Source organism: Nilaparvata lugens, chromosome 1 (genome assembly GCF_014356525.2).
Source record: "Nilaparvata lugens isolate BPH chromosome 1, ASM1435652v1, whole genome shotgun sequence".
In the NCBI taxonomy this organism is placed as follows: domain Eukaryota; kingdom Metazoa; phylum Arthropoda; class Insecta; order Hemiptera; family Delphacidae; genus Nilaparvata; species Nilaparvata lugens.
This window is the reverse complement of record NC_052504.1, coordinates 92227970-92241538: the sequence shown is the minus strand read 5'-3', so window position 1 is coordinate 92241538 and position 13569 is coordinate 92227970. Positions and strand designations below refer to the sequence as shown.

Genomic DNA, 13569 nt, shown 5'->3' with positions numbered 1-13569 from the left:
AAATTTTTCCAAAATCTTTTTCATAAGTATTTATGTACAAACGTTTTGAAGGAAGGGTACTATACAGGTTGAGCCATATGATGGGAACCCTTCAATAAGTTGGAGACTGTTGTAGATATAATACTGTAACTTTCAGGATAAGTTATTGGTCAAATACTCTACCTTTTGACGTACAACTGAATTTAACCCCTCATAAGGGGGTGACTTAGGGGTTGTAACTCGAATATTTAAAATGTAAACACCCATTGTCTGATAAATAATTTTGAAGGCCTTTTCAAAACGAGAAAGATGACATCAATAAAAATGTTCTATGATACTTTTATACAAAATGGCGGCTGATTGAACTTTATCAATTATTTCTTTAAAAACTAAAACTTCAATCAGCCTCCATTTTGGATAAAAGTATCATAGTATCTAAGTCACCCACTTACATGGGGTTGAAATTCAGTTGTACTTTTAAAGGTAGAGTATTTGATCAACAACTTATCCTATGAGTTACAGTATTATATTCACTACAGTCCCCAATTTATTGAAGGGTCCCACACATATGACTCACTCTTTATAGTACCCTTCCTTCAAAACGTTTGTATATAAATTACTTATGAAAAAGATTTTGGAAAAATTTTGAAAATGGCTTGAAAGCCGAAACTAGTTGTGCTTGTATTACAGTTACAGTATGAGTCTATGAGTTAGTGAGTTACAGTATTATATCCACTACAGTCTCCAATTTATTGAAGGGTTCCCATCATATGACTCTGTAGAATTATTTTTATATTTATTATTTTTTATTTATTTACCAATTCACTAGAAATTTACAAAATAACACTTATCAACTAATAAACATTGGTGTGGCTGGAAAAAGAAGCCTTGAGCTCCAGCCACGAGTTCGAAAATATTCTTCAAATTATTGGTACATTAGCCGTGATAATATTCTAAAATACAAACTAAAAGATAGTAAACCAAAAACCAAAAATATGTATAAATAAACACACAAAATCAATTCTTGAATCAAAAATCAACAAGTCCAATAATAGAAATAGGTAATATAGAAATTACAATAATAATAATAAAAAAAAATTTCTTTTAGGTAATCAAAGAAACCAAGTTTAAACTGAGCGTGTTAAAAACAAGTCATAATTATAATAATTTAGTTTTCGATTTTAAAAAAGTAATTCTCTTTTACCCAGGATCTTATTTCATTTAATTTATTACTTGTAATTTTATCCCTAATGAAATCGTCTGGTATCCTATTTATTAGCTTATCGCTCTGGAACTTGAACTGATGATTGCTGGTTGTCAATGCAGTGAAATTTAATAATGAATTAATAATACAAGTAGGTAGCCGTATTTCATTAGAAAATATTGTATAATGTAATATCGTATTGAATTAATTGACAATATTTTTGTGTTTGATTGCAGGGCTACTATTCATCGCCGGGCAACCCAGTGCGCTCATCACAACAACCGCAGCAACCGGCGACTCCCGTCACCACAACAGCCAACAACAGCAGCCAACAGCAAACAATGACTAGTCACAGTCAGAGTCGAGTCACAGGACTCATGAAACGCGAGTCGCCGCTTGACTTGTCTGTGAAAACCGTCCGACAGTCGGCCGACTCATCAACAGCTAAAGACGAGTCGGAGAACTATCACAACATGTCTGGATTCCATCATCACGAAATGCTGCAGCACAGTAGGGCGTCAAAAACACCGCCCAAGGCGTCCACTGGACGCGTGCCGGGAGCCTATGGTGGCTATGGCAACCAGGAACAACAGGGAGATACCACTGGGGCGCCCAAGGTTGACTTTCTGCCCAACTTTAGCGCCCCCCACCAGAACAACTACCAAGGTGGCAATCCTGCCGCTGCATACACTCCCGAACCGAAGAAACGGTCGCGGAAAAGTAGTAGTGTAACGCAACCGATCACAACAGGCCAGTATCCCTATCAGAACGCCATAACTGCTGCCAACCTCAAGAAAGCACTGCCGTCCAATATGTATGACTACCACAAACAGCCAACCCCCTACTACCCGACTGCGGCCACTCAGAGCACAAAGACACCCGCCAACCGAAACGGAGCCAACATGTATGCGGGCTTGAGTGCTGATGCCGCCTATCTGTTGGATGTAAAACAGTTCCAACATCAGTCCAGGATGGACTATTTGAGTCAGTCCGGTCAACCAGCTTCTGACACCGGTTACAAGCGACCGTCATCCACCGATCTGAACAGCCCTAGACAAGCGAAGGTGCCCAAGTTTCAACCGGTCAGCGACCAGTGGAAGCAGAAGTTTGACGAGCAGATCGACCAGAGGTTCAAATCGTACGCTAGTTCTAAACTGATGAGTGAACAACAGCAACAGCAGATGAATGGGGGGAAAGATGGCAGCAGTAATAGTAGTAGTAATGGTTCGGTTCAACAGCAGAACTATGCCAGCATGTATGCTCAACAGCAGGCCCGTTACCAAAGTAGTACCACCAGCAGTAGTCAAACCCAGATTGTTGCTCCGGTATCATCTAGCCCCAGTGTTGTGGCTGCAAACCATATGAAGCAACACCCCATGTACACGCAACCACAAGCACGTAGTGTGGTGTCCGAAGGTAGTGGGGGAAATACGTATCCTTTGTACTCAACAAAGGTGCATGATGGAGGCAGAGGGAAGAGTGGTGCCAACAAACAGGTGTTGAGCATCCTGAGGAACAGCTTGGAGATAAAGGAGGCCAGGAACCTGCAAATGCAACAGCAACAGGAGCAACAACATTACCAGCAGCAGGTTCTGCAGCATAGGGGGAAATCGTACCATCCGTTGGAACCGATGATGCGACCGCCAGGGGCGGCAATGCCTGGAGCGCCGCCTCCGCCTAGGGTGCCGCCCCCCACCGCCCGCCACAATCTCCCTCCGTTCGGTGCGATCGCCGTGGAGCGTAGCAGTACCGCCACGCCGCCTCCCTACCCGGGATACAAGTTCCATCTGCCAAAGGCTGTCGACTCGGTGCAGCTGGATGCTGATGAGGCGGCAAGGATGCAGCGGTCAGCGGAGGCAGTTCCGCCCCCAGTCTCGGCTGCCCCCGGCGCTGATAGTCCGACCGCCACCGAAATGGACGGACTGGCTGCGTTCCTCGCCGCTCGCATACGAACCAAGGCGGAATTGAAGCAGGTAATCTAATCATTGATACTGTAACTAACAGTCATTAAACTCTGACTACAATGAATTCAAAGCATTGTTAAGGCAGTTCGGTACACCTTTTTATTTTTATTTAAATTGGATAATCTTTTTCAATACAATTGTTAAGATCATTATAAGAGTGAGAAAAAGTGGCAACTGGCAATTTTTAAGTGGTCTAATAAGCGAGTTATGGTTTGTTGAAGTGCTAACTCCGTTTTCTTTCCAGATCATAAACGGTTTCGAATTCTCCATTGGAATTTTTTAATACATTCAGTATATCATTGGCTTTGTTTTAATATGCTTTTTTCGCGATTAATGCCAAAATAAACAAGTTATCGAATTTACAAAAAATGATATGGGGAATAAAATTTTTTAGTATGGAAAGATACATTTTTTTAATTTTTAAGAGAAGTTCTAATAATATAGTCGAAACCGTTTATGATCTGGAAAGGAAACGGAATCTGGAAAGTTAGCACTTCAACAACCCATAACTCGCTTATTAGACCACTTAAAAATTTCAGTTGCCATTTTTTCTCACTCTTATAATGGATCTTAACAATAATATTGAAAAACATTATCCAATTTAAATAATAAATAAAAGTGTATCGAACAGCCTTAAGGTTTGAGTCTTGAGTAATGTCTTATAAAAAAATAGCATAAGAAGATATCCCATGTTATAGGGCTTTTATGTTCCAAATGTCAATGTTTACTCAAGCCAATAGTCCTAGTAGTTATTTTTCGTGAAGATTTGTGACGCTGGTAGTCTCTAATACTGTGCCGTTCTTACACTCTCACCTGGCCAAAACAGTAATAATAGACAGAAGTCGACAGTAATTGGCTTGAGTTAATAAAAAATCGGCTTGAAACTTGGAACATGAACAACCTATATCATGGAATTATTGTCCTATGCTATATTTTCTCGAAGACAATACTCAAGAGTCAAACCTCAACAATGCTTTGAATCCATTGTACCCAGAGTGTAAGCCAGTTAGTAATATCAATAGTCAACTTATAAACATAAGTATATTGCAATCTTATATTTGGTTTTCTAAATCTGCATAACCGTATAAAACATACTAGCCGTCAGGCTCGCTTCGCTCGCCATAACCGTCTAGCCAGGGGGCTCCGCCCTTGGACCCTCGACTGGATTGTCCAAAAATGAGATCAGCGGGCTCGGTTCGCTCGCCTGCATTTTTCATTTGAGCATGCTTCATTCCATCAGAAAGTCAAAGTACTGAGAAAACGCAGAAAAGCTGAGAAAAACGCTGATTTTGGGCGTATCTTTGATGAAATAAAAGTCACCTCATCACAAAATTTTTAGACCCTAGCTAAACCTCTGTACCAAATTTGAACATTTCTGTCTATTACTTGATGAAAGAACTGAGAAAACGCAAAAAACCGCTAATTTTGGGCGTATCTTTGGCGTTATCTCAAATTCCTTCTAACACAACATTATTAAACCCCAGCTGAGCTTCTGCAGTAAATTTGAACATGTTCTGTTCATTTGTTCTCGATAAAGCTGAGAAAGCGAAAAAAAACGTGGAAAAATGCTAATTTTGGGCGTATCTTTGACGTTATTGCAAACTCCTTCTAACACAACATTATTACACCCTAGCTTAGCTTCTGTACTAAATTTGAACAATTTCTGTTCATTTGTTCTCTATAAATCTGAGAAAAAACGCTGGAAAACGCTAATTTTGGGCGTATCTTTGACGTTATCTCAAATCCTTTCTAACATAACATTATTACACCGTAGCTGAGCTTCTGTACTAAATTTGAACATTTTCTGTTCATTTGTCCTCGATAAAGATGAGAAAACGCTAAAAACGCAGATTTTGGGCGTATCTTTTGAAATCTTTCCAAATCCGTTCTTAGTGCGCCTCTAAAGGGCCATTTGAACGTTTTTGGTCCGGTAGATTTTTAGTTCTGCGAGTGAGTGAGTCAGTCAGTCAGTGAGTGAGTGCCATTTCGCTTTTATATATATAGATTAGCCAACTAATCTTCCAAACATCTCTGGTAACAGTGCTCAATTTAATATTTATCTACCAGATTCTTTTTGAAGGTAAATTTGAAATTATGTTTTTGAATTTGTCAGGTTGGTCCTGGACTTGCGGGCGCAACAGCAGGATCGAATGGGTCGGTACACTCTCCACGTGCCACTCCTGGCATTTTCTCACCTATACCAGCTCCTGTTCGAACTCCTGATATCGGTCAGTTATTATTTATTCATTTATTCTTTATTTCTTACAACAAGTACATCATTAACATAATTACTGTATAGGGAGAGGAAAAATAAGTTGAACTTGTGCTATGCCTCCCCTAATTTAGGTAAGGTTACATACATAGTCCGAAATAGGTTGAGTCTTTTAGTTCTTCTCTTCATAAACTAAGAATTTAGTTCTTTTAGTTATTCGTGAAGTATAAATATAACCTATTTTTGGACAATTTCCATCTAAATTTGGGAAAGGAAAAGTTTTGGGCTTTAAGCATGTTGCTCCTTTCCCAATCATTCATAGTTGAGAATTATATTGTAACCTATGTATCAATGTAGAAATAAATACAATTTTTAGTTCAAAACTATTTTAACAAGCAGATTTTTAAATTTAGGTATTCCAGAATCAAATACAGAAGAAATATTACATAATATTATCACTGGAAAATTAATTTTGTGAACAACTACAAGAATTAACCTATTTCGGATTATATGTAACCTTATCTAAATTTGAGAGAGGAATAGCACAAGGTTACCTTATTTTTTCTTTCCCTATCATTTTGATCATGTACTTCTTGTATGAATCAATCAAGAATTAATCAATTTTAAAAATCAATAAATATTAACATATCAAAGAAAATTTCTTCTTGAAAAGTCTACACTACATTGGATTATTAATATGTGTCTGGAACACGGCAGTTGTTACAAAGTTACATGTCGGGGTGGCTGCGAAGTAACTAAACACTCCTCCATAACAATTGGCTTCAGTTGGCCAGTTAGAAGCCAACAAAATACCAAAAAATTTTGATAGCATATTTTTTTGTCATCCACTCTTCATACAGATAATGGTTTCATTCTTCATAAATATAAGTTAAAGTTTATCAATAAATAAATTACTTTAAAAAAAAACAATTTTATTCATTACAAAACATTACAAGTTTAACATGAGGTCCGTTCGCTATGTGCGCTAGCAAGGAACTGAGCTCTGAATACAATATTGTCTTCCACTATGACTATGCTGACTAAACAAGTTAACTGTGATTCTATGCAGTTTCACTCATATAACTCCTCCATCCCTAAAGAGAACATCGGGGGGTGGATGAGCTGCAAGAACGGGTTGCACATTTTTAAAGAATTCTCTATAAACAATTATGATAATAATTACTAGAAGTACGATATACAGTAGAGAAGTCCATAGACTAATGCTTGTCGTAAAATTACTTTCTTCCCTTATGGGGGTGTACTTATTGACATCAATCGGATTAAAATTAAGATGTTCTAAATTAATTGTGAATTCTGGTTCCTGGTCTTCATTCATAGTATTAATAACGTTGTCTAGGTTCAATAACTTAGGTCTATACTTCGATTCAGACAAATGATTAAGTTTTTTACCATTATAATAAAATGTATTGTTGTTGCTATTGATTAAATAAACTCCTTTTACAGACTTTGTTATCATTTCTGATTGCTTGTCAATTTTTATAGTTTCCTCATTTGGAAAGATACACAAGTAGCTATTCAATTCTGGAATCCATTTGACAATACTATTATCTATTTTCATCTTACTATATTTACAATTTGATGTAGTTCCTGATTCAATAATTTCTTTTTCGCAATTTAGTTTGTCATGATACAGATTTTTTATAGAACAAATGAAATTTGAATTTGTTTTTTTAGTACATTCACTAGTCAGACCTTCAATTGATATTTCTTTTTTTTTATAAATATCGTTTGACTTTAGTAAGTATCTAATTTTAGGTAAGACAGTTACGTATTCATTTCGAAACATATTAGGTACAGAAAACAACTTGTATAGGTTATAATGTGATTCGTCTACAATTGGTAAGTTCAAAAAGTAAATAATTTCTTTAGAAGTTAGTTTACAGTTTACATCTATTAAATTTTCTAATTGCCACATATTTTCCAATTCGGGTTTTAATGGTAATTTGTTCTGATAGTAACCAGCAATCTTGGTAATCTGATAGTACAATCCTCTGGTTGAAATAATACTAGGATGTAGAACTTTCAATTTACAAAATGTTAAGAATTTTCAATATCTTGGATCAAACTTAATACAATGTTATATAAAATATTCAACTGGTTCAGCAAATCTCTAAATCTCTCTAGTTCTACATAGTCGCTAAGTTTATCATTTACAAATTTCAATTTATTCTCAATTCATTAAAATTATAATTAACAATGTTTAAAGTCTGATTAAATTCAGCCATAATTTCTGAATTCAATGATATTGGGCTGATATTTGATTTATTAAATTGTTTTGATTATCTTTCAAATGTTCAAGTAAATTATCATATCTTTCACTATCATACGAGTCTAAATTCCAGTAATAAATTTTATTACAGCTCCTATTCCATTCACAAGTCCTCTTTTAGATCTCTTATTATTAGTTACACTTATAATGTCTAACTTATCTTCTATTACATTCTTAGTGTGATTAATAAATTTCAAATAGTTAACTATATCTCTTGCTTTACTACCATTATCAGTTATATACTCTACATTTTTCATTATTGGAATCTTATCCCTAATATTCTCTAATACCTTATCATAATACACATTCAAATTATCAATATGATCAAAAATACTATCTAATTCATAATAGTGTATGAAAGTGCTTTGAAATTTCTAATTTTGCAGAGCCTAAATCTGCTGCAATTATTCCTAGATTGTTACTTATATTCCGGAATTCTTCAGCTTGAGAAGAAGGATTCGTCATACTCATTAGGCAGAGGAGGTACCTGGAAGAACAGGATTTGAATTAGGATCGATTGTTACTTGTTCAGTTCTTTCATTAGTTTGATTTTTGTTCATTTTCTTTAACTTTCTAGGTCGTTTTATTTTAGATAGATGAATTTTTTCTCTAGTGTTATGATGTCGGGGATTTATTTTGGCAGTTTTAAGTTCTCGATTCACTGATAGGAGAGTTTCTTTGTTGAATTTATTTTTTGTTTTACTCTGTTTTTGCACATTTCTCACGTAAACGGCTTTTGGAATTTCTGGTAGTTCCTCTCGATCTTTGTTCCTTTCGTTGATGACTTGTTCTTTTCTACTTTGGTTTATTTCCTGTATGTGGTCGTACAATTTTTCTGTTCTACTTTTATGACTACTTATGTAATCATTCATTACTTTTGTCTCTATGTTGATATCGAGAAGAGTGTTTTGGTTGACGTGTCCGTATAGAATTTCGAAGGGTGTGAGTTTGGTAACAGAATGGATACTATTATTGTATGCAATAATAGCGTAGCTCACTTTGTTTTCGATTGATTCCTTTGAAAATTCGTTGCGATTGTTTAGAATTCGAATGTGTTCGATTAGTGTTGAATGTAATCTTTCAGCCATACCGTTTGAACGAGGATGTTGAGTACTAATGAAGTGAATCTTAATTTTGTGCATCTGTAGCAACTCTCTTACTAAAGTGTTATTGAACTCTGTTCCATTGTCTGACACTATTGTTTCTGGTGTTCCGTGATGTGAAAAGTATTTTATCAGTTTATTAACAACTTCTATGCCTTGACCACTTCTTAACTGGTATGCTTGAGCGTATCTGGAAAAGCTATCAATAATAGTTAGAAATTTTTGTTTATCGAATGTGATGCTGTCCATATGTAATATCTGTAAAGGTCTCGTTGCTGTTGGAGTTAGATTTAACTCGAGGTTCAAGGGCGTTCTTTCATATTTCGTTTTCAAACAGATTTCACATTGATTTATCAAATTTTGTATACTAGTTCTCATTGATGGCCAATAGTATTTTTGTTTTATCCGATCGTAGGTTTCCTGAATTCCTCTATGATTCGTTTTTCCTTCGTGATAGTTCAACATAATAACTCTCATGTCTTCTTCATCTGTTACATCTAACAGTTTTTTCGAACATTTTACTAATATCAAGTCAGGGCGTTTGAAATGCGTGTTGATAACAACTGTAAATCTTTCGAAGAAATCGTTTTCAAAGAATAGTGAATACTTGATGTTTGGTGCGGTGTACGTTTTTATGAATTCTACGATATCTTTTTCGAAATTATTCTCTGATATTTGCACAATAAGTCTGGTTTTATCGAATAGTTTTTTCACTTTCACGTTTTGGTGGTTGTACTTGACAAGGCTGAGTATCACTTGGTGTTTTCCATAATTAACTGGTTCATCTAATATCTGTACTCCTGCTGTCATATTATCTCCGGCATTTGTGTGGACTGTCTGGTCGTCTTCTTCTTCTTCCTGTACTTCTCCTAGGTCCATTAAGCGATTCTCATTTTGGTCGATATTGACTAATACAGATTGATTCTCGATGTCGAATCCTGCGAATAGATCGTCTTCGTCGAATCCTTCAAATAGAGGACTTTCGCCATCAGGAGTTATGCCATCCAATCCTTCGAGTGGATTCTGGTTAACTCGTACATCATTTATCACAGGTTGCGTTGTTTCATTGTTGGGTCCTATAGTCATTAAGCCCTCGATAGCTTCGTTTACAATGGCATCAATATCACTTAAAATTCCGGGTGTCTCTTGTGTAGTGGTATTATTGTTGTTTAGTTGAATTCTGGAAAGAGCATCGGCGTTCTGATTTTTACTACCCTTTTTGTATTGTATGTCGTAGTCATACTCTTCCAATTTAAGTCTCCAACGTAGCATTTTTGAATTAGGTTCTTTGATTGAGAAGAGCCATTGAAGGGGTTTATGATCGGTGAAAATATTGAATTTCCGTCCGTATAAATACGGTCGAAAGTGTTTGGTAGCCCATACAATAGCTAGAAGTTCTCTTTCTATAGTTGAATATCTGGTCTCAGTGTCGTTCAAAGTTCGGCTTGCATAAGCAATTGGAAGGTCAGCACCATTTTTGAACTGACTAAGTACGGCACCTATTGCAAATTGGCTAGCGTCCGTCGTAAGATTGAATTTCAGGTTGAAATCGGGGTATTGTAGGATTGGATCATTTGTCAAAATATTTTTACACGTTTCAAAACAACTTTTGTATTCTGGGTCATCAGGGTTGATTTTTGCTTCTTTCTTTAAACATTTCGTTAGAGGTTTTGTGAGAGATGCGAAATTCTTAATGAATTTTCTGTAGTATCCTAGTAGTCCTAAAAATCCTTTAATTTGTTTGACTGTTTTTGGTATGGGATAACGCTTAATTGCTTTAATTTTTTCGGGGTTCGGTTTTACTCCATTACTGGTTACCAAGTGTCCAAGAAATTCTACTTCTTTTCGCAAGAATTCGGTCTTATCTAACTGCACTTTGAAGTTCGCTTTCCTTAATCTCTCAAACACTTCACGAAGTCTACTTATGTGCTCTTGGAGGCTAGTTGAATAAATGATTATATCGTCAAGGTAAACTAAACAAATTTCGTTTTGAATACCTCTTAATACATTATTCATTGCTTTCTGAAATGTTGGGGGTCCATTTTTTAAACCAAACGGCATTCTTAAAAACTCGTAGTGTCCCGTGTCCGACGAAAAGGCGGTCTTTTCTACGCTATTGTTATCCATCTCAATTTGGTGGAATCCTGAGAATAAATCGAGAACAGAGAAGTACTGTGATCGGCCTAATTTATCCAATATATCTGTGATGTTGGGTAATGGGAATCGGTCATCTATTGTTTTAGAATTTAGGCTACGGAAGTCGATTACCATTCGGAATTTCTTTTTGCCTGAAGCATCTGCTTTTTTGGGGACGATCCAGAGTGGGCTATTCCATGGGGAAGAACTGGGTTGAATTATGTTTTGCGCTAATAAGTCATCGATTTGATTATTGATTTCAGTTCGATAGACTTCTGGATATCGATAGTTTCTTGTGTAGACGGGGATCTCGTCTGTTGTCCTTATCACGTGCTTGATTTGATTAGTGAAGGAAAGTTTTTCTCCTTCAACATAAAATATATCTTTATAATCTCTTATCAATTTTGTAATCTCAGATTTCTCTTCATTGTTCATGTGGTCTGTCCTAATTTTATTGAGGTCCAATGTAGGTTTACTGTGGTTAATCATGTTGAAATTTGGATGGTTTAGTTTGGATTCAAGTTTTCGGGTGATACACATTGATAGTTCTCGATAGGTTCAATTTTGATTGGTTGAATGAAGTTGAGAGTTTTATTTTCTGTAGTGGGATTCGTAATTGTACACAAAGCACGACCGTCTGTCACTTTAACTAGTGACTCAGGAATTTCTAAGCCTTTGATGTTTCTGTAATGTAATACACCATCACCATTCACAATGCCATTGACCTTCATGTAAACAATACGCGATGTTCTGGCTTCAATGAGATGACTTTCTATTACCTTTTCATTTGCCTTCTCTCTCTGATCTAGATTGTGATAGAAAATAGGTAATTTTTTCCCACGCAATATTATTACATTATTTACAAAGTCACACGAGCATTCCAATTTCTTAATGTTATCTAAGCCTAACAACAGATCAAATTTGTCATGAAAATCAAATAAATGGAATTTCAATTTTTGTTTTCCTAAATTTTGGATGTCACAACTGAAGTTTTCTTTTGAAGTTCCGTGAACTGTGGTTACTTCGAAGGGATCTTTTACTACCGTTTCTTTGTAGAGTTCTTGTCCGAGAAATGGTTTAATAAAAGATTTTGTACTTGCGGAATCGATTAGTATTTTCAAGTTTGTTTTGGGGTCATAGAAATACGGTAGCTCATTATCGGTGTCTCGGAGATTCATTATGGAGAATCGTTTTGTAGGCTGGTGTGGCCTAAAAAATGGTTTTCCTCAGATTGTTCAATTTCATTGAACTTTTGTTCGTCAAAATAATTTGACTGTTCTGCTGATTTTCAAGCGATAGATTTTGGAATTCGGGTATTTCTTCGAAACTGTTTGTAGCTTCGTCTACTTGATTTTGTTGCTGGATGTTGTTGCTAGTCATTTGAAATAGACGTGGATTTTTCTTGGCTGGTCCGTCATATGTGTTTCGAGTGGAAATACTCATTGGGGTAGGCTGATACTGTTGTTGTTGTGGTGGTGGTTTAGGGTGTTGATACTGTTGTTGATACTGTTGTGGTTGTCGAAATTGTCTGTTTGGAAATTGTCGGGGTTGAAACTGGTGTTGATTGTGTTGGAATTGACGGGGTTGAAATTGATTTGGGTTTCCTTGGAAGTTTCTTTTGATTGGCGGGTTGCCTGACAGTTCATTGAAAACAGGGTTCTTTTTTGTTGGTAGTAACTTGCTAAGCTTGGTTTTTGGTGATTTTGTGTTTGAGTTGGTGTCATTTTAAATTGAAAATCGTTACACAACATGTTGAGTGCTTGTTCAAGAGAGCTTGGGTTTTTCGTTCTCATTAGGGAACCGACGGGTTCACGTAACCCTCTAAGAAGTACTCTTAATGCTAATTTCGATACATACTGGCAAAGAACATTGGAGGCATGCGGTTCTTTGTTAACAAAATAAGCGATTTGAAGATTCAAAAGTTTTTGAATTCTCTGATAGAAGTTGAACGGTGTTTCGCCAGGTTCTTGTTTTAATTCACTCAATTCTAGATTCAACGTGAAACAGTCCCTCTAGATAACTAGTTAGCAATACGTTTTTTACGTCAGGCCAATCATAGCTTCTTGAACTACTTACTACTTCATTGGCTTGTCCTTTGATTTCAGATAGAATTGTTGAATACAAATACTCATTTTGAAAATCATCTGGTTTACTTTTTACATGAAACTTAGCTACTAACTTATCTACAATGGTTATGAATCTATTCAACAGTGTTGGTTCTCCAAAGAACTCAGGAATCATGTCAAGATACTCCTTCTTGAGAACAGGAGTAGTACCTGCTGGTACACAAGATCCTGCTGCTGGCAATTTAGGGGCAGGTGGTGCTGGTGGATTCATTTTTAATAATGAATATGTGGGTCAAAATGTCACAATAATAAAATAGTTCAAAAGATAAATAATTGTTTCTACTCACAAGATAATATCCAACATTGCACTATGATTTCTTAACACTATTTCACTGATGACAATATGCACTTGACACAAATGAAGTTCTCTGTGGCAATATTCACTTGACACAAATGATGTTCGCGACGACTTCTCAACGGTGAAAACCGACAAATTATTTCAATGTTTGGAAAATTATTTTCACTAAATTTCACGAATTGACTAATTCTGAAGCCGTCCTACCGACTGCGCCAGTTAAAGTTTATCAATAAATAAATTACTTTTAAAAAAAACAA

At 36.0% G+C, this 13569-nt stretch overlaps 1 protein-coding gene across 1 annotated transcript in view; it reads left to right on the top strand.

The window, feature by feature from the left end:
• The window catches only part of LOC111043345 (mucin-19), a 320347-nt gene that overhangs the window by 265894 nt on the left and 40884 nt on the right, over positions 1 to 13569 (top strand). Inside the window, exons 7-8 of the mRNA XM_039419355.1 lie at positions 1420 to 3156; positions 5261 to 5375. Of these exons, the coding sequence (XP_039275289.1) occupies positions 1420 to 3156; positions 5261 to 5375 (1852 nt within the window). The remainder of the gene's footprint in view (positions 1 to 1419; positions 3157 to 5260; positions 5376 to 13569) is intronic.